This window comes from Aspergillus pseudodeflectus (assembly GCF_044049435.1).
Source record: "Aspergillus pseudodeflectus strain CBS 756.74 chromosome Unknown BJX68scaffold_30, whole genome shotgun sequence".
NCBI lineage: Eukaryota > Fungi > Ascomycota > Eurotiomycetes > Eurotiales > Aspergillaceae > Aspergillus > Aspergillus pseudodeflectus.
The window spans coordinates 317,777-342,064 of NW_027263806.1; the positions used below are offsets into that span (position 1 = coordinate 317,777).

Below are 24,288 nucleotides of genomic sequence, written 5' to 3' on the forward strand. Positions count from 1 at the left end.
CAGTTCCCTACCTACATGCCCACCTTGGCCGCCAAACCCAAGATCCTTTCAGCCGTAGTATCCGCCATTTCCAGCCACGGCATGTGGCTGGTTGGCAACTCGTCTGTGTTTTGAATTCCAGCAGCGGCAATAAACTTGGCCTGGCCAGGCGGATGGACGCACGCGTCCTCTGCGCACTTCAAGTACGCCAGATGACCCTTGTAAAAGTCGTCCTCGAAGGGTGCATAGGGCACAATGCACTGCAGCGGCTTGATTGCCTGCCGCTTCATGTTGGCAGCCCAAGATTGCGCCTCAGTCGGAGGAAGCTTGTGGAATAGGAGGGCAACCGGGTCGACGAGGCTGAGGAGACCCGTGGATTCCTGGCCATTTCATTTCTTAGAGGGGGTGCGTCTGGCGAATAAGGGCAAAGAGTAGGTGTAAAGGGGACCATACATCAAGTGTAACCCAGGGGACGAGGTCTTCCCCGATGCCCAGGAGCTGAAGGGTGCTCATCCCGCTCGGGACACAGGGCCCAGCAACATAGACAACGGCCGTAATGCCACCTGTCTTGCCCTTCTGCGCGTACTCAGTCTTGCTCAGACCCTTCAGGGCGCCGCCACCGTAGACACCGGCAAAAGAATGCAGGACTACAATGACGTCCTTGCCGCCATTGACCAAGGGGCCAAGGACCTCGTCGCGCACAAACGCAATGTCCGCCTGGAGATCGGTATCGCCATGAGGCAGGCAGGTGGACGGAGCTGCTTGGCAGACAGACGCGTAGCCGAGCCTTGCAAGCGCGTCTCGCAGTGGCACGTAGTTATCCGGGTTCTGCCAGGCGCCGGCGATGATAGCCACTGTAGGTAGGGATTCTTTCGACATTGTGCTTTTTGTTTATCTTGTCTCGCTTCTTGTTGTGTTAAACGATCACCATGTCCAGGGAATCCTCTGAGAAGTAAATAAACACGACCCTTGGGAATGGGCGAGTCGTACAAACAGTGTCGTGAAACTGGTTGCAATGCGCGTACCCTTTGTGGGATTACCCCATCGGCCACGGGCCCGCACTATGAACCTTCTTATAGGTGGAAGCCAACGCAACAAAAGAGAACACGACGCGCATGCTCATCCCCGCACCGTCACAACAAGAGACGATCAAACCCCTGTCAAGTTGGCAGAGTCGACAAGCCTGGCAAGCACAACACTAGTGCTAGTGCTGACAGGCGCCTGGAAAAGGCCGATCATGACTATAAGTAGGAGTGCAGTATCTCCCGGTACTGTACCTTGTGAGTCTCGCCACCAAAATGCATTTCCTTTGTCTGCACGGAGTTGGCACCAACATCAAAGTGAGTTTCCCTCCATCCCATTCGCCCTCTCGTGGCTGATTTCCGAGGCTGCAGGTCCTCGAGCTCCAGACTAGTAAGCCACCTCTGTGCGAGTCAATCCCCTGCTCACCGGGAACCATCTCTAGGCGCCATTCGATTTGCCCTCGGCCCCGGGCATACGTACGACTTTGTCGAAGGGGCGCTGGACCACCCCATGGCACCCGGTAAGCGCCCACCTAAGCACGGCTCGTATTGCCCCCTTGTCGGGCGACAGGGATAGATAGCTTAGCCAGTCGTCGCAATCCGACCAGGGATCTCCAACCTCGTTTCACCCACAGACACCTTCCACGCGTACTTTGCCCCGACCTCGGGCCTCAGCATGCTCTCCGCGCTGCGCGATCTCGTCGCCCTCATCGCCGACGCAGACCCCCCTTACGACGGCGTTGTGGGCTTCAGCCATGGATCCTGTCTAGCGGCCACCTTACTACTTCGCCCTTCTCCTTCCCCTCTGGCGCGCCTCGCAGAACATTCCGCCTTTGCCACCCTGCGCGCGCGGGCCCCGGCCCCGTTCAGGGTCGCCGTGTTTTTCTCCGCGGGGATGGCGGCCGACTATGCCGCTCTGCAGGCCGACGAGGTCAAGATGCTAGAACAAACGCAAGCGCAAGCCCCGTCTAGTGGAGAACGCGCTGCAGTTCCGATGACCATTGATATCCCGACCGCGCACGTCTTCGCAGAGAATGATGAGGTTGCGCCGGGGCAGGGCCACTTGCTCGCCAGGCTGTGTTCCGCACAGGGGAGGCATGTTTCTACGCATCGTCTGGGTCATTGCATCCCGGGCGCAGGGGAGCGACGCGATTTGGATAATGCAGTTAGGGCGATTAGAGGCGCTATTAGTGATGCAGAAGCGAGGGGGAAGGGGTAGTAGTACTAGTAGGGAATGGCAATAGGGACTGGAATGTCGCTCGCTCTTATTTCGGGATATGCAAACCAATTACAAATTGAATCTGGATTTTCTTTTTTTGGTCCTCCCATTGCGCCTCCACCCCCCGGTCTTCCTTCCCGCAGCTCCCCCTCCCCGCTCCCCATCCCACCATCGCCGGCGACCATCCCCGCGCCCCGTCGGGTCCCCTCCAGACTTCCTACGTGCAAGTCACCTCAGCAGCCGCGTTTGCATGAGGAATATTCACCTTGCGCCCGTCCCCGCCGGAAGAATCCCCCCATCTCTCCTCGTCACCCTCAGCATAAGCAGAATCGACGGAAACAGGGCCGCCGCAAGGCCAATGACGACCTTGAGCTGCAGCTCAAACGCCGCGGCAAATACCTCTCTCGTCACCTGCTGCAGCTCCGGCGGCAGTGTAAAGATGACGCGGATATTCTCCAGCAGCGACTCGAGCTGAGAGGCGCTCAGAACTGGGGGCGCCAAATGGCTCTTGATGTAGCTGTTTAGCAAGGCCGAGCCGATTGAGAGGCCGATTGTGCTTCCCTGCAGAGTATTAGTCAGTCCGTTGGGTTTTTGTATAGTAATTATTCGGAGCCTTGGGCGTAAATGTGTGTGGAAACTCACCATCTGTCGAAACTGGATCATCGCCCCCGTTGCTGTTGCGAGGTCGCGCGGTTCCACACTCGACGGGGTAATAGTTACCAGCGTCCCAAAAGTAATCCCCACCCCAAACCCCGCCAGGGTCTCGTATCCGTACAGCTGGGCTGGGAGTGACTCGCGGACGGGCTCGGCGACCAGCAATGCGAGACCCAGGACCTGAAACGTGGCGCCCGCGATCAAGAGTGGGATTGGCACGGGGCGGCGCATGAAGATGATGTTGCTGACGAGAGAGCCGACGGGCGCGAGCATCGCGTAGGGGAGGAGGCGGACGCCGGCGTCGAGCGCGGACATGCTGTTTACCGTCTGAAATCGCTGCGGGAGGGCAATCACGAGCATGGTAAAGGGGACACCGAGGAAGAAGGACTGCAGTAGCATCCCCATCCAGTAGCGGTTGGGGAAGAAGCGAAAGGGGAAGACGGGCTCGACGGGCCAGGTCTCTCTGGTGGCAAAGTACTCCCAGACGACGAAGCAGATCCAGAGCACGGCGGAGATGGTCAGGAGAGAGATGGTGAGTGCAGAGGACCACGAATAGTCGGTGCTGGCTTCGAGGAGAGCTGTGACGAGGAGGAGGTTGGCACCCACCAGGAGGAGGGTGCCGATGAAGTCTACTCGCTGCAGAGAGTGCTTGCTGTTGGGGGGCTTTGGGCGCGAGCCGTGATTTGGGAAGTTCTTGGGGAGAAACACGAGCAGTGCGACGACGGCGAGAGCGCCGATGGGAAGGCTGGAGGCGTTTAGTTTAGAGATCACTGTGATGGTGACAGACTCACTTGAGAAGAAACACCCAGCGCCACGAGGTCCCATCTGCAATGGCGCCGCCAATAATCGGCCCCAGGAGAGTCGCCAGCGCAACGTCAGCAGAGAGCAGCGATCCATACTTGGGATACTTGGCTGGCGGGATCATCTCGAAGAAGACCACCATGGATATCGAGAAGCACCCTGCTCCCCCGAGGCCCTGGAGGGCGCGAAACACGATGCTTGACGGGTGAATGGTCAGCACGCGTGCCCTGACGCTACCGAGAGACAAGGCAGACTCACAGCATGGTCATGCTCTGGCTAGCACCACATATTGCTGACCCAACAATGAAGACGACCAGCGACGCGATCAGCGACCATTTGCGGGTGAGTATGTCGCTCAGCTTGGCCCAGATGATGATGAAGCCTGTTCCAGGCAAGACGGTAAGGCCCAGTCTTGTCGCAGTCAACGAGAGACCTACCGGTATAAGTGACAAGATACGCGACAACCACCCAGCCAGTCTTGCTGAAGCCCTGGAGATCGTTGGTAATGGTGACCAAGGCAGTGCTGACGATGGAGACCTCGAGGTTGGGGAGAAAGATTGCGATAGACACACTGTTCAATCAGTCTTGCACACTTTTGGCACTCGGCAGACAGAAGCCAACCTTAGTAGCAGGATGGCCAGTCTCCATCCGGTGATGAAGTCGCTCGTTTCGGGCTGGGCTGCGGGCTGTTCGATGTCGGCAGCTGCTTTCTCCATGCTGAGTGAGTGTTGCGCTCAAACAGGAAGAATATGATCCAGCAACGGATTGCTCTTGGGTCGACAATAAAAAACCCTTTGCCAGGAAAAACACGGTTGCAACTTTGCTGCTCCCCTCTTCGTGGCGTGGCTCGCAGCTTGCAAGGAGGCGAATCCCTGCCACTTTGTTCAGCTGCGCTTGACGGGTTGCATAGCCCAATCCCGTGCCACCCCTGGTCGACAAGAAATGAGCCAAGTAGCCTTGGCTGATTCGGCACAGCGGTCCGAGATTAATACTTGAGCAGAGGGATCGACAGTCGAGCGTATTCGATATTGAGAATACACTCGCTGCTGAGCGCAAATCTGGCGCCGAGCAGGTTCGATAGGTGGTGGCATTGGAACTCCGAGTCAATTCACGCAGGGACAGTATATAGTCTTTCTATTCTCTTCTTTTTTCATAGGGGCGTCGTTCTGGATAGCAGTTGTAATAAGCTTTCCTCGTCGTCGTGGGCCCGCACGTCCCCCGCACTCGCCATACGCAGTGCGATGTCGCCATCGGACTCTTGGAAAATATAACTCGAGGCCCCGCACTCATCAACTCTCCATCACTCTTTGCGACATCTTTTACAATCTTACTGTCCGAGATGCTGCAAAAGCTCCTCCGTTATAAAACAATACCATACCATACACGAGGTCAGACGGAACTCAACCCGAGCAACACTGTCCCTCCGAGAGGCCTAAGCAAGGATAACACGAAGACACGAAACGCAGCGGGATTGTGACCTTTGCGCGCCCCACGCACCATCGCCAGGCACTGCAGCCACTGGTGGGCGAAAGCGGCAAGTTCTGGCCAACCAACCGATCAGACACGATGCTTTCCATTGCATACGCGGAGGATGGCACTTCTGGACAAACCCGGCCAGGCAGAAAGCCGGGCGCTGGTAGCAGATTCGGGTCCGATTTCTCCCACCAGGAATGGGTAGCACTAGGCAGAGGAGTGCTATTTGCGTATAAATGGGAGCAATGAGGGTAAAATCACTGTGTTCCCGCTCAGAGAGGCATAGGCAGAAACCCCGGATCCCCTCATTTTGATATCGATTTCCCTGTTTGACAGTCCCTGTGCAACATTGACCATGGCCCCCAGCTTTGCCTACGATCTCCCGTCAGGGGATCGTAACTCTGCTCCGCCTGTCCCTGGGCAGCAACCGTTTGACGGGCAGGTCTTAGAGCCCATTGCCATTATCGGCCTGTCCCTGAGGTTTCCCCAGGATGCCACTTCCCCAGCCGCGTTCTGGAATATGCTTGTGGAAAAGCGATGTGCGATGCAGCAAGTTCCAGCGGATCGCTACAACATTGATGCCTTTCATGGAAGCGATACGAGCCGAACCAACCAGGTACTTTACTTTCCCAGCAGCATTGGAATTACTCGTTTGTGTTCGCGGCTAATCTCCCATCTCGTCCATCAGGTACGCCCGCGTGGAGGACACTTTATCAAGGAGGACCTCTCTCTCTTCGATGCGCCGTTCTTCTCCATCACTTCCACCGAAGCCGCATCAATGGATGTCCAACAGCGCCAGTTGCTGGAATGTGTCTACGGAGCCCTCGAGAATGGTGAGACTTGCCCGAAGTTCTGATCCCATGTACCGCGTATAGCAGTTGACACATATGCGTGACGGTTAGCTGGACTTCCACTGGAGCAGGTCGACGGATCCAACACCTCGGTGTACACCGGGTCGTTCGCCGACGACTATCGGCTCATGACCATGCGAGACCATGACTCGCTGCCCAGATACGCGGCGACGGGGTCGTCGATTAGTATACTTGCAAACCGCATCAGTTGGTTCTACAACCTGCGCGGACCCAGTTTGCAGGTCGACACGGCATGCTCGAGCAGCTTGGTGGCTCTGGACCTGGCTTGCCAGGGATTGACCATGGGAGAGTCAGATACTGTACTTGGCCTTTCTCCCGCGTTGTTGCCCTTGCCCTGGTGGGATCTCTAACACAATCTAGGCCATCGTCGCGGGCTCCAACACGCTACTCGGGATGGATACCTCCCTCATCCTCTCGAATATGAACTTTCTTTCCCCCGACAGCCGCTGCTACAGCTTCGACCACCGAGCAAACGGCTACGCGCGCGGCGAAGGGTTTGGGGTCCTCGTGCTCAAGCGCCTGTCCGACGCATTACGAGACGGCGACGCAATCCGCGCCGTGATCCGCTCCACGGGCTCCAACTCGGATGGCCGCACCCCAGGAATCGCCCAGCCCAGCGGCGAAGCACAAGAACGGCTCATCCGCGAGACCTACGCAAAGGCGAATCTCGATCCTGGGGTCACGCGGTTATTTGAAGCACACGGCACGGGCACGGCCGTGGGCGATCCCATCGAGGCAGGTGCGATTGGGGCCGTCTTTGGGCAGCATCGCAGCCCCGAGGAGCCGCTGTATGTTGGTGCAGTCAAATCCAATGTCGGGCATCTGGAAGGGGCCAGTGGTGTTGCGGGTGTGATCAAGGCGGTCCTTGCGCTGGAGAAGGGGATTATCCCGCCCAACACGAATTTCGAGAAGCTGAATCCGCGCATTGATGCGCCGATGCTGGGTCTCGCCTTCCCAAGCGAAGCGATACCGTGGCCTTCGACTGGGCTGCGTCGGGCCTCGGTCAATTCGTTTGGGTTTGGTGGTTCGAACGCGCATGTTGTCTTGGATGATGCGTACAACTTCTTGAAATCGCAGGGGCTGCTGGGGTTCCATAGCACTGCCCCAGTACCACCCGGGGCAGGTGAGCTAAGCACGGCGGGGGCTGCGGTGCAAAGCCCGAATGGCTCGGAGAGCACCATGACATCGCACCCTGCCCTACTTGTCTGGTCTGCAGCCGACGTTGGGGGCTTGAAGCGCTTATCCGATATTTACAACTCGCACTTCAAGAGCCGGCAGGCAACGGACCCCCGCTACCTCTCCGACCTCGCTCACACCCTTTCCCAGAGACGCAGTATCCTCCCGTGGAGATCCTACGCAATTCCCCTTTCGACAGCGAGCCTTCACGCAGACGGAGTCACCCTTGCAAGCCCTCTCCGCTCGTCCCGGAATCTGGGCCTCTCCTTCGTCTTCACGGGTCAGGGCGCCCAGTTTGCCGGCATGGGCCGCGAGCTCCTCGCGTACCCGATTTTCAAGAACACGCTCATGCGCGCCCAACTGTATCTGTACGAGCTGGGCTGTGCCTGGTCGCTCATGGAGGAGCTGTTGAGGGACAGGGCGTCGTCACGGGTAAACCAGCCGGATATCAGCCAGCCGCTGTGCACGGCGCTGCAGATTGCGCTTATCGAGCTGCTTCGCTCGTTTGGGATTGTGCCCAAGGCAGTTGTTGGTCACTCGTCTGGTGAGATTGCGGCTGCGTATTGCATGGGCGCGCTGTCGCTGCGGTCTGCGTGCAAGGTTGCCTTTCTGCGTGGGAAGCTCGCGGGCAGACTGGCGGCGACTGGGGAGCAAAAGGGCGCGATGCTCGCTGTGGGCGCCTCCGAGGTGCAGGCAGCGGGGTATATCGAGAGGATCGCTGCGGACTGCGGGTCTTGTGGGATTGTCGTCGCGTGCGTCAACAGCTCCTCGAGTGCCACAATCTCCGGCGACGTGGAGCAGATCGAGTTAATGCAGCGTCTTGTCGAAGGGGATGGACTCTTTGCTCGCAGGCTGCAAGTCGATGTGGCGTATCACTCGCCGCATATGCAGTGCCTTGCCGACGAGTACGCCCGCCAGATGGGTCAGCTAGAGCTCGGTCGTCCTCTTCCTGGTTGCGCGACGATGATTTCCTCCGTTACCACTCAGCCTGTCAGTGGCATCCAGGAGCTCTGTGACCCGAACTACTGGGTGAGAAACCTTGTTAGTCCCGTTCGCTTCTCGCAGGCGCTAGGCCGCTTGGTCTCGCCTGGGACTGGAGCAGTGAAGAAGCTCGGAGGGCTACGCAAAACAGCCGCGGCTGGCAGCCAGGATTATCAGATATACGACTTGCTGGAACTCGGCCCCCACAGCGCGCTGGCGGGGCCAATAAAGCAGATTCTCACGGCCCCAGGTTCCACAATCAACGAGGTCAAATACACATCATGTCTAACGCGCAATGTCTCTGCGCTTGAGACAACCATGGCTGCCGCCGGAAGGCTCTGGTGCGCCGGATATCCCGTCAACCTGACGGCAGTGAACCACTTTGAGTCCGGCAAGGTGCACCGGCGAATGCCACTGACGGACCTGCCCGAGTACCCCTTTGACCACTCGCAGTCGTATTGGCACGAGAGCCGAGTGAGCAGAGACTACCGCCTGCGCCGCCATCCCCCTCTTGACCTGCTAGGCACTCGGCGCAGCGATGGGAATCCGCTCGAGGCACGGTGGACAAAGTTCATTCGGCAATCGGAAACGCCCTGGGTCGCAGACCATGTCGTCAATGGAGCTACGATCTATCCCGCTGCGGGTATGTTGGTCATGGCGATTGAAGGTGCTCGGCAGCTCGTGCAGGAGTCGGCGAATCCTCGGCCCATCGCAGGGTATCGTTTTACAGAGGCGACGTTCCAGCGGGCTTTGAGCATCGACACCACGGGTGAGCAAGGGACAGAGTGTCAGATTTGCATTCGCCCGGACCAGGATACCATGGACAAAGGTGGCAGCGGTCGGTTTGAGTTTCGCATCTACGCCCTGGATAACGGAAGATGGGGAGAAAACTGCCGGGGCCTGCTCCAGGTGGAATATGAGGCTGCCGAGCACAACCCAGTGGACGGAGGACTCGAGGCAACAAAGTCAGCCAGGGCGTTGACGGAGGAGTGGGACCAACATGCCGGGTCATGCGGCAAAACGGTGGATGTCTCGGTTGTATACGAGCATTTCCGCGACATTGGCCTTGATTTCGGTCCCACCTTTCAAACGTTGTCCAAGGTGAACTTCAGCGCCGAGGGCCACGTCGTCGCAGAGGTCAATACCTTCCCCTGGCTCGCGGATGGTCAGCAAAACCCGCGACAGGACCATCTGATCCACCCGACAACTCTGGATGCGTTCATCCAGGTGGTGCTTGTTGGCCTTACACGGGGCGCAGCCGAGCTGATTCCCACGACGGTCCCGACGCGTATTACAAACCTGTGGCTCGCGCCATTGGGTCTCTCGCACCCCGGGACCACGACCCTGCGTGCGACCTCGCGTCAACTCTCCCAAGGCGCTCGTCAAACCGAGTCCTCCTTTATGGTTGTTGACGAGAACGGGACCCTCCGAGCATCCGTCGGTATCCTTGAGACCACAAATGTCGACCGTAGGGAGGCCGCCGACGCTGATGATGACGGTGATCAGCTCACTCGAAGACTCTGCTACCACATGGACTGGAAGCCCGACATGGACTTCCTTTCCCCTGCCGAGGGGGTAGCCTATTTCGGGACCGGCAAAGCCGTTGATCCCGAAACGGCAGACTTTTATGACACGCTGGCGTGTTTCCAGCTGGCCACCATACACAATACCTTGCAGCACCTCGATCAAGCGCGCGTTGATCCCAGCAGAGCCCAGTACATCCAGTGGATGAAGCTGCAGTTGGACCGATTTGACAATGGTCCAGCAACACCTGCTCGATCCAAGTGGCGTACCAAACTCGGCGACGCCGAGTACTCCAAGACCCTAGCTGAGCGACTCGAAGCATCCAGCAGCGAAGGACGCTTCTACGTCCAGGTTGCGCGCAACTTGCTGTGTATCCTGCATGGCGAGGTCGATCCACTTCAGGTGCTGTTCGCGAGCGACCTCGTCAAGGAGTACTACCTAGAGATCAACGACCGCCTCGCCGACGCGTTCTTCAAAGTCCTAGATCTCATGGCCCACAGAAATCCCTCGCTCAGGGTCCTGGAAGTCGGTGCCGGGACCGGCGGCACAACGGCCCACGTCATCAAGCCCTTGTTCGCAGATGCCAATAGGCCGCATCGCTGCGAGATCTACGAGTACACAGACACATCCGCCTCGTTCTTCGAGCAGGCGAGAACCGACTTCTCCGCATGTGCCTCGCGCATGCGCTTCTCTACACTAGACATCGAGCAGGACCCTCTCGCGCAAGGGTTCAGTCGCGCCACATACGACGTCGTCATCGCGGCAAACGTCCTGCACGCGACGCCAGATCTGGACAGCACACTGCGCAACGTGCACGCGCTGCTCAAGCCCGGCGGGAAGCTTGTGCTCCTGGAACAGACCGGCGACTTTGCGCGGGGAGGGTTCGCCTTCGGGCTCCTGCCGGGCTGGTGGCTCAGTCGCGATGGATACCGGTCTTGGGGGCCCACTATGCCGCCGGGGAAGTGGGGAGATGTCCTGCGGAGGAATGGCTTCACCGGGACGGACTTTGTCATTAATGACTATCAGGGCGAGGTCTATCAGGAACTCAGTGTCATTGTCTCGACCGCAAAGGAGATCGTGCAAAGGCCCGCTGAGCCTGCGTTGGAGGCGCCGAGGCCTGCAATCTCGCTGCTTACCATGCGGGAGTCTGCCATCCAGCAGGAAGTGGCTGGCCGTATCAGGGAAAAACTGTCCGCTCTCGGCCTTGAATGCGACGTTCGCCATCTGCGTGGCGACGAAAGTTTAGCGGACAGTGTCGTCATCTCCATGGTGGAGCTCGACCAGCCTCTCCTGCACAGCGTGGACAAGGCTACCTTTGACGAGATCAAATCGGTCCTTCTTGGTGCCAAAGGGCTCGTATGGGTTACTGGTGGCGGGGGTAATAGATGGGAAGCAGCAGAGTATCATATTGCGGATGGGCTACTGCGGACTCTGCGAACAGAAAACGCAATGCTCAAGGCTGTAACCCTGGCGGTTGATTCGCGTGAGCTTGAGACAACGCGGATAATTGAATGGATAAACGAGATACTTGGAAAACTCTTTACATGCGAACCCGGCGAGCTGGAGATCGAGTACAGGCAACAAGGGGACGCCCTGTACATCAACCGCGTCGTGCAAGCCAACAGAATCAACGAGCATATTTCCTCCATCATCAGACCTCAACAGTCACTCGTCCAGCCATTTGGAGCACCCAACATCCCGCCCCTCGCCCTGCACGTCAAGACCCCCGGCCAGCTGGACTCCCTACGCTTCGTGGAGGACGGGGGGCCAAGTCTGCCCCTGAAGCCCAACGAGGTGGAGATCAAAGTCGAGGCAGTAGGCGTCAACTTCATGGACCTGCTAACAGCGCTCGGACGAATCAATCAGACCGATATTGGCGGCGAATGTGCCGGAGTCGTCGCGCGGGTCAGAGCGAGCACTGCCCCTGCGGGCCTGACAGGCCTCCAGCCGGGCGACCGCGTCTGTGCCGTGGCCTTTGACTGCTTCAAGACTTATGCCCGTAGCGACGCTCGCACAGTGATGAAGATCCCCGATTCGCTGTCCTTTGCCGACGCCGCCGCGTTACCTGTTACCTATACCACCGCCCACTACGCACTCATGGTCGCAGGACGCCTGCAACGGGGCAATAGGCTATTGATCCATGCAGCAGCTGGTGGGACAGGACAATCCGCCATCCAGATTGCCCAGTACTACGGCGCCGAAGTCTTTGCTACTGTCGGCTCGCAAAGCAAAAAGAGATTCCTCATGGATGAATACGGCATTCCCGAGGACCACATCTTCTACAGCCGCGACACGTCCTTTGTGCAGGGCGTCATGCGTGCAACGAGAAACCAGGGAATGGACATTATCTTGAATTCACTTGCCGGCGAAGGGCTGCAATCAAGTTGGGCATGCATGGCGAGTTTCGGGCGGTTCGTGGAGATCGGCAAGCGGGATATACACTCGCATTCCAGGCTCAACATGTTCCATTTCGCCAAAAATGTCTCGTTCACGGCAGTCGATGTCTTTGGGATGACCAAGGAGCGACCCGACCTGGTGCGTGCTTCCTTTGCCGCGGCGATGGAGCTCGTTGCTGCGGGCCATGTGAGGGCCCCTCGCCCGGTGCAGGTGTATCCTGTTTCGCAGCTCGAGGCAGCGCTCCGTCACATGCAGAGTGGGAAGAGTATGGGCAAATTGGTCATTGAAATGAATCCCAACGAGAATGTCCTGGTACGTCCTTTTGTCCTTGACCAAGTCAAAGGCGAGACACTGACAGCTTATAGACCGTGCTCAAGCCCAAGCCAAGTTATGCCCTCGACGCTAATGCTACGTACGTGATCGCCGGTGGATTCGGCGGCATCGCGCGACGCACCGCCATCTGGTTGGCAGACCGAGGAGCGCGACATCTCCTCCTTCTGAGCCGATCCGGCGCAAAATCTGTGGCCGCTCGCGCTCTTGTTGAGATGCTCCGCCAGCGTGGCGTCCAGGTGCATGCCCCTGCTTGCGACATCGCATCAGCAGAAGCCCTAGGCGCGGTCCTCGCACACTGCGAGAAGACAATGCCCCCCATCAAAGGCTGCATCCAAGGCGCCATGGTCCTCAAAGACGCTATGGTTGACAAGATGACCCACTCCGACTGGACACAAGCCCTACTCCCCAAGGTGACCGGATCACGGAACCTCGACCGCCTCCTCCCTAGCGGTCTCTCCTTCTTCATCATGCTCTCGTCTGTCGTGGGCATCCACGGATCCGGCGGGCAAGGCAACTATGCTGCTGGCGGAACATACCAGGACGCTCTGGCGCGGGAGCGCATCGGATGCGGCGAACGCGCCGTCGTCTTTGATCTTGGCTGGATGGTCGAGGACGGAATTATTGCCGAGAGCGAGTTCCTCACGCGGACGTTCAGGGCCGCGGGGCTGATGATGCCCATTGATTCTGGCGAGTACCTTGCCCTCCTGGACTACTACTGTAATCCTGCTGTGAGTGACTGCACGGACCCCGCGGCCTGCCAGGTTATGGTCGGGCTTGAGACTCCGGCGGGTCTTGCAGCCAAGGGAGCCGATATTCCAGCGCTGTTGCAGCGGTCGACCTTCCGCCTGTTGCACGCGATCGAGCTGGACGAGGAGAAGGCTGCGACCGAAGCCATTACCGGGGCAGGTCCCCACACAACAAAGAATTGGTCCACTGCGTTCACCGAGGCACGAAGGGCTGAAGAGGCCCGCGCGGTCGTCATCGAGGGCCTCTCGCATAAACTATCGCGAGCACTATCGATTCCATCGTCAGACATCGATACCCATCGGCCGCTGCATTCGTATGGGGTTGACTCGTTGCTCGCCGTCGAGCTGCGCAGTTGGCTGGCCAAGGAGTTTGGGGCGGATGTTGCGGTCTTTGAGATCATGGGGGCTGCGAGCTTCGAGGGGGTGGCTTTGGCGGTGCTTGCGAAGGCGGCGGGTGCGAGGGGGCGCTGGGAGGAGTAATAAGGAGGGCTTTTGCTGGCCATTGGCTATTTGGATATCCGGCACTGTACAGGAAGCTTGAAGGTTCGAAAAAAGGAATGACATTGATGAGCCGAGTCGGTAATCGATATAATCGTGGTAAGAGGATGCTTGCTCAGAGGAAGAGGTTCGGAGCGCGAGGTCAGGTTCTTATGGAGTCAACCAAGCGGCTCTTTGCTCCTTCCTAATAGTACTTAAACTGCAGCTGATACTAGCATGCTCCTGGGCTACTCGATGAAATATGAGTCCCGACAGAATCTCGAAGCCATTAGCCTTAAGATCAAAGAGGTAATAAGTTCGTCTGAAACCTAAATTATATGGGCATAAGAATCTAGTGAAAGGTGAGTAATATTTTGAACCTCGCGCATAGTCACGCAATATCTGGTACCTTTGGACACACGGGTGGATGCTCAATCTCCTGTTTTGTATATTTATGCTGTTGAATTGTCTATTAATAAAAACCCCCATACCAGGTGGGAAAGAGTGAAGGGTACTGAATTCAGTAAGTTAACTATATATATCCTGCACCTCAAGTACTTAATGCCGAGTACTTGCCGGAGATCAGCCATATCCCTCGTAAAATACAACAGCCAAGGGACGGACATCCAGACTGCACTCGCTGATCATCAAGAAAAACCGAGTCTTGCTTGACTCACCATGCAGGATGTTTTCTACAGACAAATGTGGCGGTCGGACCCTCAGCCGCAGCCCCCTTGCGCTGTCATGGCATGTTACACGTCAAACGGACTTTGCTGCCGCCAACCCACCGGAGAAATATCTACCGACCACGCGCATGAAGCTTCTTTGTGTCCTCTCGCTGACTGCAGATGATCGTCCATCTCCTCAAAGCGTTCGCCGGATGCCCCGGAACCAGGTCGCCGATCGAGGCAGATTGCATGTGAAGGTCTTGAAAATTGGTCATGTTTATGTCAGCAATTGGTTGGAAATTGGCCCCATGAGTTGATTGTCCAGACTCCAGGGGATCATCAAGAGATGAACGGTGAGGGAAAGACGGGGGAAGGGTTCGTGTTGTGCCGCGGCGGAGGTTTCAGGATGGTGGAGACGGTCGGATCTGGGGGAGGAAATCCCGACGGCAGGGATGCGCGATCCAAAGATGGGTTGAGTCTTGAAGTTATTCTTGTGCTGAGTTGTTTCGTTTGGCGGCTGTATTGACTTGGAAGGAGCGATCGGCGTGGCCCCCGTCAGTTCATTTCCTTGTTTGATGCCAGTGGCGAGACTTTCCCTTCCCTTCACAATCAAGACATTCGAAGGGATCAAGTTTAAACCCTGCTTCCTCGTGGCCTCTCCGTACAGAGTGCCCTTGACAGCGACAGGTTGAAACTTGACAGGAAGCTGACCAGCCAAGGCCGCGGCCTGTGAGCTCGTGAGAGCAGAACTGGGCTGCACAATTCTTGTGCCTGTCGCGTGAAAAGGGCCGGTGTTGATATGACTTCATTTGCAGTTGGATTGATCCTTCTCGCGTGCCAGCCAATCATCGTTCCTGCTAAACCCAGAATATCGTAGTGGAGGATTGACCTGCCGAGGAAGGGTCACGGATTCTGCGGGGGAAACTGACACCGACTCTGCCTGCACGCAAAAGGGGATTTGATGATTCTCATCCCTCTTGTTATCATTCTTCTCTGCCACAGCATGACGGCCGTGCAACGATGATGAATCCAGCCAGCGTCCCACCACCGGGCTTCTGGGGAAATCTGTCTCCTCTGCAGGAGGCCCGCCTGCAGCAGCTGTGGACGCTGCTCCTGCATCTGGCCGAGGCTTCGTCGCTGGGGGCGCTCGAGCAGTTGGTCCGCCTCAACAGCCTCGAACAGCTCCCCTCGTCGCCCTCGCCGTCCATTTCCCTCTCACCCACGCCCAGTCGTCGAAATTCGCTCTTTTCTCGCACAGAAGGTACACTCATTCGGAAAGGAAGTCGAGATTCGATCTCTGTCTATCATGCCCGGCTTTTGCAGACCCTTCGCGATGTCGGACTTGGTGGCTCACAGGTTCGCTCGATTCGAAAATTCCTCTCGGTCATGTCGCCGGAGGACGTTCGATTTGGAGTCCTTACAGCCGCGAAACACGAACATCTCGACGTCTACCTCTTGCGATTTCTACGGGTGTCGAAATGGGATGTCAACAAGTCGCTGGTACACCTGCTCAACTCGATCGTGTGGCGGTTAAAAGAGATGCAGGTGGATAACGTGCTGCTACCAAGAGGAGAGCTCTACGCGGTCGAAGAGGAGGGAAACATGGCGAATCCGTACAAGGCAGAGGAAGCGAGAGGATTCATGAAGCAGTTGCGGACGGGCAAGGGATTCGTCCACGGAGTCGACAAGATGAACCGGCCGATCGCGATCGTGCGAATACGACTGCACGATCCGTCGGCGCAGACGGTCGAGTCGCTGAATCAGTTTATCACGCATATTGTCGAGAGCGCACGACTGCTGGTGACGCCGCCGGTTGAGACTGCAGTATGTTGGCCCGACGCCGATGGGACGATCGCACCGCTAATATCGTTTAGACAGTTCTCTTCGACATGACGGACTTTTCGCTCGCGAATATGGTACGCTGGCCCCTCTTCTCCGGACCGATTCGCTTGGCTAACAAAGCCAGGAATACGCGCCGGTCAAGTTCATCATCAAGTGCTTCGAGACGTACTACCCCGAGTGCCTGGGCTTCCTCCTCATCCACAACGCCCCTCGCGTCTTCGGCGGTTCGTTCCTTCTACCTCGATATACACTCCGAGAGAGACGAAACTAACAAAAGCAGGTGTCTGGAAGATCATAAAGCCCTGGATGGACCCGCGCATCGTCGAGAGGACCGTCTTCACCCGCACCGTCGAGGACCTCGAGCGCTACATCGACCGCGACCAGATCATCGCCGAGCTCGGCGGCAACGAAGACTGGAAGTACGAGTACATCGAGCCAGACCCCAACGAGAACCGCGCGATGGAGGACTACGCCACACGAGACTCCCTCCTCGCTGAACGACAGTCATTGGGAGAAGAATTCCTCGCCGCGACCTCGCGCTGGATCACCGCCTCGCGCGGTGGCGACTCAATTGAGCTTCATGAAGCGACCGCACGCCGCGAGAACCTCATTGAGCAGATCCGCGTCAATTACTGGGACCTTGATCCGTATGTCCGCGCACGGAATAACCTCGACCGCACGGGCGTGATACAAGCAGGGGGGTGGATCAACACGTATCCAGAAAAAGAGACGTATATCAAGCGGGACCCGGATCCTGAACCTGAGCACGAGCCTAAACCAATGCATCTTCAATCCCAACCACCACCAATCCACACAGCAAATATCGTCCATGTCGCGCACGACATGTATCCAGAACCAGAGACGTACTTCGAGCCGGATCCCGAGCCGGAACCCGAGCCTGAGTCGGTGCATATCCAAACTCAGCCCCCGCAGATCCAGACAGCCAAGATCCTCCAGGTCGCGCATGTTCATCGTGCGCAGGTGAAGATTGTCAATGTCTAGCCATTTAATGAGATATGATATCCCTTACGATTCGTTATGATATGATTTCCACATACTGCTTGTCTTCGTCTGTGTATTTATTAGCCTGTCTTCTTGTACTTTACTTACTGCCATCCTATTGAATATAGTGAATCTACCGATTTATCGAATCGCTCTTCATCTACGTACTGAGAAGAAGATACTACTGGGAGAGCAACCTGAGGAACAGAACAATTTTTTTTTTTCACTTTGTCCCAACAAAGGAGACTGTTTTCAGTACATGAAATCCAAAACGAAATCTAACTCCGGGCAAAGGAAATCCCAAACAGAAAAACACGACTCAAGAAAAAAAAGCTCTATAAATAGTAAAACAAATCGAGTAATACCCTGAAGACGCGGAGGAGATCAACTCCGATAAGAAAGAGTCAACAGCATAGTGACTGGGTGCATGCAGGGTTGAACCTGTGATGCATGCGAGCAGGCTAGAGGCCTGGTGCCATGTTGAATGGCTTGGTCACTGTGTTGAAGACAGAAAGATCAAACAAAAACAAGAAGCAGAGAAAAGAGAGAAAAGAGAGAAAAAGTAATAGAAAGTGGTAGGGTAGGCAGAGACAGACAGAATCCAGGAATAAGAACACCATACACCGTCCCTGATAAGATAAGAGACATAAGATAATACAACGGAAGAAAGACATAGCCGATCCAGAAGAAACAAGTGAAGAACAGAATAGTAAGACATATAAGAAAGAGAAAGTCAAGATGCGAGATAAGACAAGATAGAAGAGAAGAGAAGAGATAGGAAAAACAGAAAAGAAACCCATAACCATAACACATTCCATATCGTATCATAACACCACCATTTTTCGTTCGTTAAGAGTTGATTTAGTTGCTGTGACATGTTAGTCAAAGCGCCTATACACACACTCATTCTCAGGGTGAGAAGGGCAACTTACAAAGTCTCGCTAGGACGAGCGACTGTCTGGAATGACTCGAGGACAGTGGCGGTAGTCGAGTCGGTCGTGCTGTTGCTGACGACCTCGGAGACGGGAGCAGAAGAGGCAGCTCCAGCGGACGAAGCGACGGGAGTCGACTGCGTAAGGTTGATCACTCCAGAGGAGACAGGAGAAGGAGCAGGAGCAGGAACAGGAGAAGGAGCGTTGCCACCAGCAGTAGCATTAGCAGCCGCCGCCTCAGCAGCCTCATCAATCGACGCCGTACCAAGCGGCTTCCCCCTAACCTTGGGATGACAGTCACAAGTATCCCACTTGAGCCCGGCCTCAACGGGACACGCGACCTCCTCAAACTCGACGACAACATTATCCCCAAAGACACCCGCGCCACCCATGATATCAAAGTGATACGCATACCCATACGGGTTCAGCTGGCCCGGGTTGGGGCACCACTGCTCGTTGAGGATGTGGGGACACAGGTTGGTGACCATGACCGTGATGGACTTGCCGCGCTCGCCGCCGATCCCGCAGGTTTCGCAGCTGGAGACGCCGGTGGAGGTGAGTCGGTAGCATTTGCCGCAGCCTGTCCCGCACCAGTGTTCCATGTTTGGGTCGAAGAGGGCTTGGTTGGCTGCCGCGGTGTAGACTTGGTTGTTGATCCCGTACGACCACCCGTATGTTCCAGTCGTTGTGCCGCAGCCGCAGGCGCCTTGCAGGCCATCGTTGTAGTGCTGTATATGGATGGGCGGATGGTTAGTTGGATGGAAGGATGGATGGGAGGATGGGTGGGTTGATGGATGGGATGGAAGACTTACAGTTGTCGTAGCCAACCCGGCGTCAGCAAGCTCGGGCTTGGCCATGAAGAGGCCAGCCAGGATGACGATGGTCTTCTTGACGTTGAAGCACATTGTGGAGGATGTAGTCGAGATGGTTGATATGAAAAAGTTGATATGAAAAAGTTGATGAGTTGACAAAGGAGTTGGTCGGAGGATGAGAGAAAAGAGGCGAGAAGAGCGGGATGAGAAGTGAAACTTGAGGAAAGAAGGCGTTGAGGATACTAAACAGATAGCAGAGAATAATCTCAGCTAGTTGTCTTGATCTGATAGTCCGTGATGATGTTCGTTCGTCAAGTCGAAGTTGTTAACTGTGTGGATGGATGGAAAGCAGGTAAGGTGGGAAGAGGAGAAGATCATAGGCGGAGAGCTCCAAGAAGGACGGGCTTTTATGGGGGGGATTGGGGGAGAACTTCTGTGGCAAGACTGCCAGTGAGTAGGGCTGAGGAGTTTGGAACAACTCTATATCAAAGTTTTCATGTTGAGGTTTTGGTTCGGAAATTTTGATGCGGAAGTTTGTCTGGCAGTGGCGGTGCGGGCGATGGAGAGAGCCCTCGGGCATTTGAGAAACGTATATGGGATGGTATCTAGGAGCCATCTTCGCAAGAATGCATAACTACTACTATTATGGCATACGGAGTCTGTACATGTTGCTTGACAAGGATGTCGGGGGTGACATCTCTCGTGGAGCAGTGTAAGCACGGTGCATCCGCACGAGGGAAAAGCTTATCCGCACCGCCCCATCTCTTCCCTTACTTCACTCACCTGGCACTGGTCCGGCCGAGCAGCAAACGGACGAATAGGTGTTCTCGAAGATTTCAGATGCTGGTGGCTCAGTCGCCCGGCTTGCTGGCACCTAAAAGTAGACTTTTCTCGCGTGAAACATGGATAGGGCTGAGAGCCGGTGCGGAAATAGTACCCGCTGCATGACTCGGACATGGAGAAGCTTCGAGCCATCGTACGCCCTTTCATCCTGCCAGGGAGCTGTTTCTCGTCCTGCGGTTGGCGGATTCATCAGGTCATTGGGGCAACAACCCAGAGGCACGAGCAGGGATGCGCATTAACCTTTGTCGCTCAAAGAGCGAACCCTGGAAGTGCCTGTTTTTACAAAGGCCTCTTGATCAGCCAACAAGAGCTACATAGTTCGTAAGTCTTTCGCCCGATCACCGGGAGAAATCGTTACTTTTGGTGGCAAGATAGGCAAGCAAACAGACTCTTAATTTCTGCATGAGCGACTCCAACAGTCTCAGATTATGATCCATTTTGGAATGCCAGTCTACTCACTGGTATCTCGACAGTTGACTTTTGTGCATTTAAGAGGGGGAACTGCGATGATTGGGGTACTAGTGTCTCTGTCCGACAAGTCCGAGTACGGCGTCACCAGCGGTGGTGGAACAAACCCAGTGCGCCGGATCTTCGACCGGCGAGTCATTCCTTGCAGATGGAAAGGAAGCGCCAAAGCACGTGCAGCCAATGAGAAGCGGTCCCAATGAGTCAGGAAAGTGCACATCAGATTGCAGTTGCAGTTGCGCCTGCGCAGCCATCCACGATGGATGAGGTGTGCATCAAGGTTCTGCTCAATATGTCACCAAGGGTTGGGCGTGACAGCAGCACTGCACACGACACTAACATTCTCATATGGACTTCATGGTGGCTTTCGGTTGGGGTGGGACAGCCCAGAATGACCCTGATGGAGCAGAGTCTGAATCCTTTGGGACGGAAGGCTCCACGAGGGACGGTTCGAGCCTTGGTGGATGGAGCCTTCAACCACACGAAGCCTGCTGCAGAGAACAGGACTCCAAATCAGAACTGCAGGTCGTATATTGACCTCAGAATCCGACGTTGCAGCGAATCAAACGGTGGCTGAACTTTAATCAACTCTGTCAAAATTCCTGAAGGACTTGATCGGGGCCCGAGTGTCACCTTCACTGCATGAGGAAAACTAAGGGCCCGTGCGCAGTCCACCTTCGTTTTGAATTTGTCAGGGCGATAGACGATAAGAAGAAGATCTTCATTCCTCATCATCATCACCGTAAATATACCCGGAAAGGCAGGGATGGAAGCTCCCAGCTGCGAGTGATGATCCTGCAACTGAGAATTGGGAGTCCAACCTGGCAGGGAGGCCTGCACGCCCATTGCGACCAGCCACTCAGCGACTCGAATTTATGCAGCGTCCAAGATGACCGTCGCTGCCGGCTTCAAAACGCGGTGGTTCCCAGTGGCCCATTCCAGCCCGTCACGGGCCCGCTGTGGAGCCCAACAATTGCTTTGTGTCCTGTCGCAGCCTGCCAAAAGTCCCCAAGCAGCTGTCACCCAATGCCATTGGCGCGGATGGGGCCTGTTCAGGATTTAGTTTCAGGATGGACTGGATTCGGGATCCGTGATGCAGCTGCAAATTGCAATAATGGCAGGCAGGCCCACTGTATTGGGAAAGGGAAGGAAGGCGGGATCCAGTCGCCGTTGTTGCAAATCCAAATTCCCTCGGTCGTCGCGGTCTCCATTGTCTGTGCGAGGGGCCGCCTGTCCTGTCCCACCGTTCTCTGATAAAGAGCTGCGCTCTGTCCCGAGAGCCTGGTTGTCGGATCTCCTCCCCTGCAGGTCTCCAGACTCCCTGTCAGCCATGGAGTTGCTTCGCTTGCTCCTCGACCACCCACTGGTCGCTGCTAGCGCTGCCTTTGCGGCCTACATTGTGTCCATTGTGATCTATCGACTTTACCTATCGCCAATTGCCCACTTCCCCGGGCCTCGCCTGGCCGCGCTGACGGTCTTTTACGAATTCTACTGGGAGGCCGTGCGCAATGGCCAATTCACGTTTCACATTGGCGAGCTGCACAAGAAATACGGTACGCCTCCTTCTCCAGCTTTCTCGACCCTTTCTAACAGATATCCTCGATAGGCCCCATCGTCCGCATCAGCCCGACCGAGCTTCACTGCAACGACCCCGAGTTCTACGAAGTCATATACTCGCGCGACAGTCCCCGCAACAAATATGACTACTACCAGCGCACCTTCAACGCCCCCTACGCCCTCATCACCGCCGAGGACCACTACCGCCATCGTTTGATCCGCAGCCAGATGAACCCCTTCTTCTCCATGGCGCGCATCCGCGAGCTCGAACCCACTCTCAAAGCTCTCGTCGACAAGCTCTGCCGTCGCCTTGAAGAGCTCAAGGGAACCGGACAGCCGATCAACATCGAGTACCCGCTTACCTGCTACACGACCGACGTGATCACGGATTATACAATGGGCTCGGGCTACCACTACCTCGACGAGCCAGACTTTATCCCGCAATGGCAGCATACGCTCTGCGGGACGGCAAAGACGCTGGTGTTTGTGCGCCCTGTCGCCTTTCTCCTACCTCTACTCGTCGCGATGCCGGAGAACCTCACCGCGTGGTTGAACCCGGGTATGGAGCTGTTTTTCGGCTTCCAGCGCCGCTGCCGGGCAAAGATCGCCGAGATCATAAAGAACCATCACGAGAAGGGCCCGCGGATTTCCATAGACGGCCGCGAGACTCTCTTTGACAATGTGCTCAGCAGTAACCTTCCACCACAGGAGAAGAGCGAGGCCCGCCTAGCGCAGGACATGCAGGTGTTTGTGTCCGCGGGTGCCGAGACAACCGCAAAGGCAATCAGCTACATCTTGTTCTATCTGCACAACGAGCCGGAACTGCTCAAGAAGCTCAAGGCTGAACTGGAACCACTTGGCAACGACCCCAAACTCATTGAGCTCGAACAGCTTCCCTACTTGGTGAGTATCATCACTTTCTCATTTAAGCGAAGCGACACCAGCTAATAGAAACCGCAGACCGGCGTCATGCTCGAAGGAATCAGGTAAGACCCAGCTCGAATCCAAATCCAACCCGGCGGACACAATCTAGACCCTCGGATATTAACCCCTGACCCCCGCAGACTGTCGTACGGTGTAACCGCCCGCCTCCCTCGCATCGCCCCGTACAACGCGCTCAAGTACAAGGACATGACCATTCCCCCGGGCGTACGTACACGCTGCATCTTCCTCCTTGATCGGCTCTCTTGCTAACACGTGTGCATGCAGACTCCCATCAGCATGAGCTGCCTCCTGATGCATCACGACGAATCCATCTTCCCCGACTCGTACCGCTTCAACCCGGAGCGCTGGACCGATCCCGCCGAGAGGAAGAGGCTTGAAAAGTACATGGTTGCTTTTAGCAAGGGGTCGCGCATGTGTATTGGAATGCAGTACGTCTTTTTTGTCCTCTCCACCATTCTCGCTTTCACGAAGGGACAGATTCCTGAGTCCGGTGCTAACAAAATAATATCACAGCCTCGCTCGCTCAGAAATCTACCTCGTCATCTCGAACCTCCTCCGTCGCATGAACTTTGAGCTCTTCGAGACGACCATCGAGGACGTACGTGTTATTCATGATATCTTCATCCCATTCGTCAAGATGGATAGTAAGGGTGTGAGATTTTTGATCAAGTAAGGGAAGAGAGGCGAGATCTAATTTCTTGGAACATTTATGATGAGTCTATGACGCTACATTGAGAATCTACTATGTTCAAATCACATCGACTTCAAGTTAGGGAGCCTAAAAGAAGTAGAAAGTAGACAGAGCGATGTTCGAAAAAAAAACAGATTGAAATTCCCCTTAAGTCCTCGCTCGCCTCGGGGGATAATCGGGACCCAGCTGCCAGTGGGGTAGTTAGTGCGGCATAGATCCATTCCATCGGATTAACATCCCGTCCAGTAAGCCTGCTCAGTGAAAGGAGAAAACTGACAGCTTGGAGGATGATCCGTGCAAGAGGAGTGCTTGTTTATGGTGATTTGCAAACTTCTGACGTGCTATCATGGCTTTGGTTGGCACTAGAATTCAACCCAACCATTATTCGATGGTTCTCGACATTTCGTGGACTACATGGGTAACTGAGGCCATGGGTTTTATGTCGAGAAGCTTGCGCCCTAAAGAGTAGATAGAGTCTTTGGGCCTCTTGTTCGGGCGTGATTTCATTCCTCAAATAGCGCTGGTCGATATATATATTGTATCACCACCACCAGGGGAACTATCTCAAAATTCGACAAATCGCACAAGGCAAATAAGATTTATCAGAAAAGCCTTCAACAAAACACCCTTTTTTGTCTCCCCAGTTGCCTAATGGCCAAGCAATAAAAAAATACCTTGGTGTTCTGGCGCTCTGAGCAGCAAAAAGAATCGACCGAGGCGCGACTCGAACACGCAATCTTTTGAGGCTTGAGGTCTTCTCACCGCCGAAATCAAACGCCTTACCATTAGGCCACCCGGCCGGGATTACTAATACTGCTGTCGGTAGTAGCACTATCAGGAAGAGTTAACTTATCGCATAATCGTCGTTTCGTCTGCG

At 55.8% G+C, this 24,288-nt stretch overlaps 8 protein-coding genes and 1 non-coding gene across 9 annotated transcripts; 4 read left to right on the top strand and 5 right to left on the bottom strand.

The window, feature by feature from the left end:
* Positions 1-11: 11 nt before the first annotated feature.
* BJX68DRAFT_268409 (uncharacterized protein) lies at positions 12-858 on the bottom strand (the record flags this gene model as incomplete). The annotated part of the gene is made up of 2 exons (XM_071046088.1): positions 12-359; positions 433-858. The coding sequence occupies 2 exons, from the start codon at positions 856-858 to the stop codon at positions 12-14; spliced, it is 774 nt and encodes a 257-aa protein (XP_070897556.1).
* Positions 859-1,277: 419 nt separating this feature from the next.
* BJX68DRAFT_268410 (serine hydrolase FSH) lies at positions 1,278-2,220 on the top strand (the record flags this gene model as incomplete). Its single annotated transcript, XM_071046089.1, has 4 exons — positions 1,278-1,319; positions 1,374-1,392; positions 1,445-1,522; positions 1,592-2,220. 4 exons carry the CDS (start codon positions 1,278-1,280, stop codon positions 2,218-2,220), a joined length of 768 nt encoding a protein of 255 aa, XP_070897557.1.
* A 261-nt stretch (positions 2,221-2,481) lies between these two features.
* On the bottom strand, positions 2,482-4,391 carry BJX68DRAFT_268411 (major facilitator superfamily domain-containing protein; the record flags this gene model as incomplete). Its single annotated transcript, XM_071046090.1, has 6 exons — positions 2,482-2,781; positions 2,863-3,619; positions 3,666-3,872; positions 3,934-4,057; positions 4,113-4,246; positions 4,297-4,391. The coding sequence occupies 6 exons, from the start codon at positions 4,389-4,391 to the stop codon at positions 2,482-2,484; spliced, it is 1,617 nt and encodes a 538-aa protein (XP_070897558.1).
* A 1,112-nt stretch (positions 4,392-5,503) lies between these two features.
* Positions 5,504-13,657, top strand: BJX68DRAFT_256283 (type I polyketide synthase; the record flags this gene model as incomplete). The annotated part of the gene is made up of 8 exons (XM_071043162.1): positions 5,504-5,798; positions 5,853-5,981; positions 6,051-6,319; positions 6,381-9,019; positions 9,056-9,314; positions 9,348-12,410; positions 12,464-13,159; positions 13,193-13,657. 8 exons carry the CDS (start codon positions 5,504-5,506, stop codon positions 13,655-13,657), a joined length of 7,815 nt encoding a protein of 2,604 aa, XP_070897559.1.
* A 1,611-nt stretch (positions 13,658-15,268) lies between these two features.
* BJX68DRAFT_120144 (CRAL-TRIO domain-containing protein) lies at positions 15,269-17,315 on the top strand. Its single transcript, XM_071036107.1, has 4 exons — positions 15,269-16,146; positions 16,197-16,238; positions 16,289-16,388; positions 16,445-17,315. The coding sequence occupies exons 1-4, from the start codon at positions 15,343-15,345 to the stop codon at positions 17,164-17,166; spliced, it is 1,668 nt and encodes a 555-aa protein (XP_070897560.1). The 5' UTR covers positions 15,269-15,342; the 3' UTR covers positions 17,167-17,315.
* A 92-nt stretch (positions 17,316-17,407) lies between these two features.
* BJX68DRAFT_240234 (uncharacterized protein) lies at positions 17,408-17,850 on the bottom strand. Its single transcript, XM_071040655.1, has one exon. The coding sequence runs from the start codon at positions 17,838-17,840 to the stop codon at positions 17,628-17,630; it is 213 nt and encodes a 70-aa protein (XP_070897561.1). The 5' UTR covers positions 17,841-17,850; the 3' UTR covers positions 17,408-17,627.
* Positions 17,851-18,094: 244 nt separating this feature from the next.
* BJX68DRAFT_268414 (putative endoglucanase) lies at positions 18,095-19,003 on the bottom strand (the record flags this gene model as incomplete). Its single annotated transcript, XM_071046091.1, has 2 exons — positions 18,095-18,826; positions 18,911-19,003. The coding sequence occupies 2 exons, from the start codon at positions 19,001-19,003 to the stop codon at positions 18,095-18,097; spliced, it is 825 nt and encodes a 274-aa protein (XP_070897562.1).
* Positions 19,004-21,548: 2,545 nt separating this feature from the next.
* Positions 21,549-23,494, top strand: BJX68DRAFT_276956 (cytochrome P450; the record flags this gene model as incomplete). Its single annotated transcript, XM_071048241.1, has 6 exons — positions 21,549-21,771; positions 21,825-22,678; positions 22,736-22,761; positions 22,840-22,924; positions 22,985-23,148; positions 23,234-23,494. The coding sequence occupies 6 exons, from the start codon at positions 21,549-21,551 to the stop codon at positions 23,391-23,393; spliced, it is 1,512 nt and encodes a 503-aa protein (XP_070897563.1). The 3' UTR covers positions 23,394-23,494.
* Positions 23,495-24,120: 626 nt separating this feature from the next.
* BJX68DRAFT_t113 lies at positions 24,121-24,211 on the bottom strand. Its single transcript has one exon. It is a non-coding gene; the product is annotated as a tRNA-Arg (tRNA).
* Between the last annotated feature and the right edge of the window lie 77 nt (positions 24,212-24,288).

What these genes read in the sequence shown, in the direction of transcription:
- BJX68DRAFT_120144 (XM_071036107.1), top strand. Translation starts at nt 15,343, where the DNA reads ATGATGAATCCAGCCAGCGTCCCACCACCGGGCTTCTGGGGAAATCTG. An exon ending in ACTTTTCGCTCGCGAATATG is followed by an intron (nt 16,239 to 16,288) that starts GTACGCTGGCCC and finishes TAACAAAGCCAG; the next exon opens with GAATACGCGCCGGTCAAGTT. An exon ending in CGCCCCTCGCGTCTTCGGCG is followed by an intron (nt 16,389 to 16,444) that starts GTTCGTTCCTTC and finishes TAACAAAAGCAG; the next exon opens with GTGTCTGGAAGATCATAAAG.
- BJX68DRAFT_240234 (XM_071040655.1), bottom strand. Translation starts at nt 17,840, where the DNA reads ATGTCTTTCTTCCGTTGTATTATCTTATGTCTCTTATCTTATCAGGGA.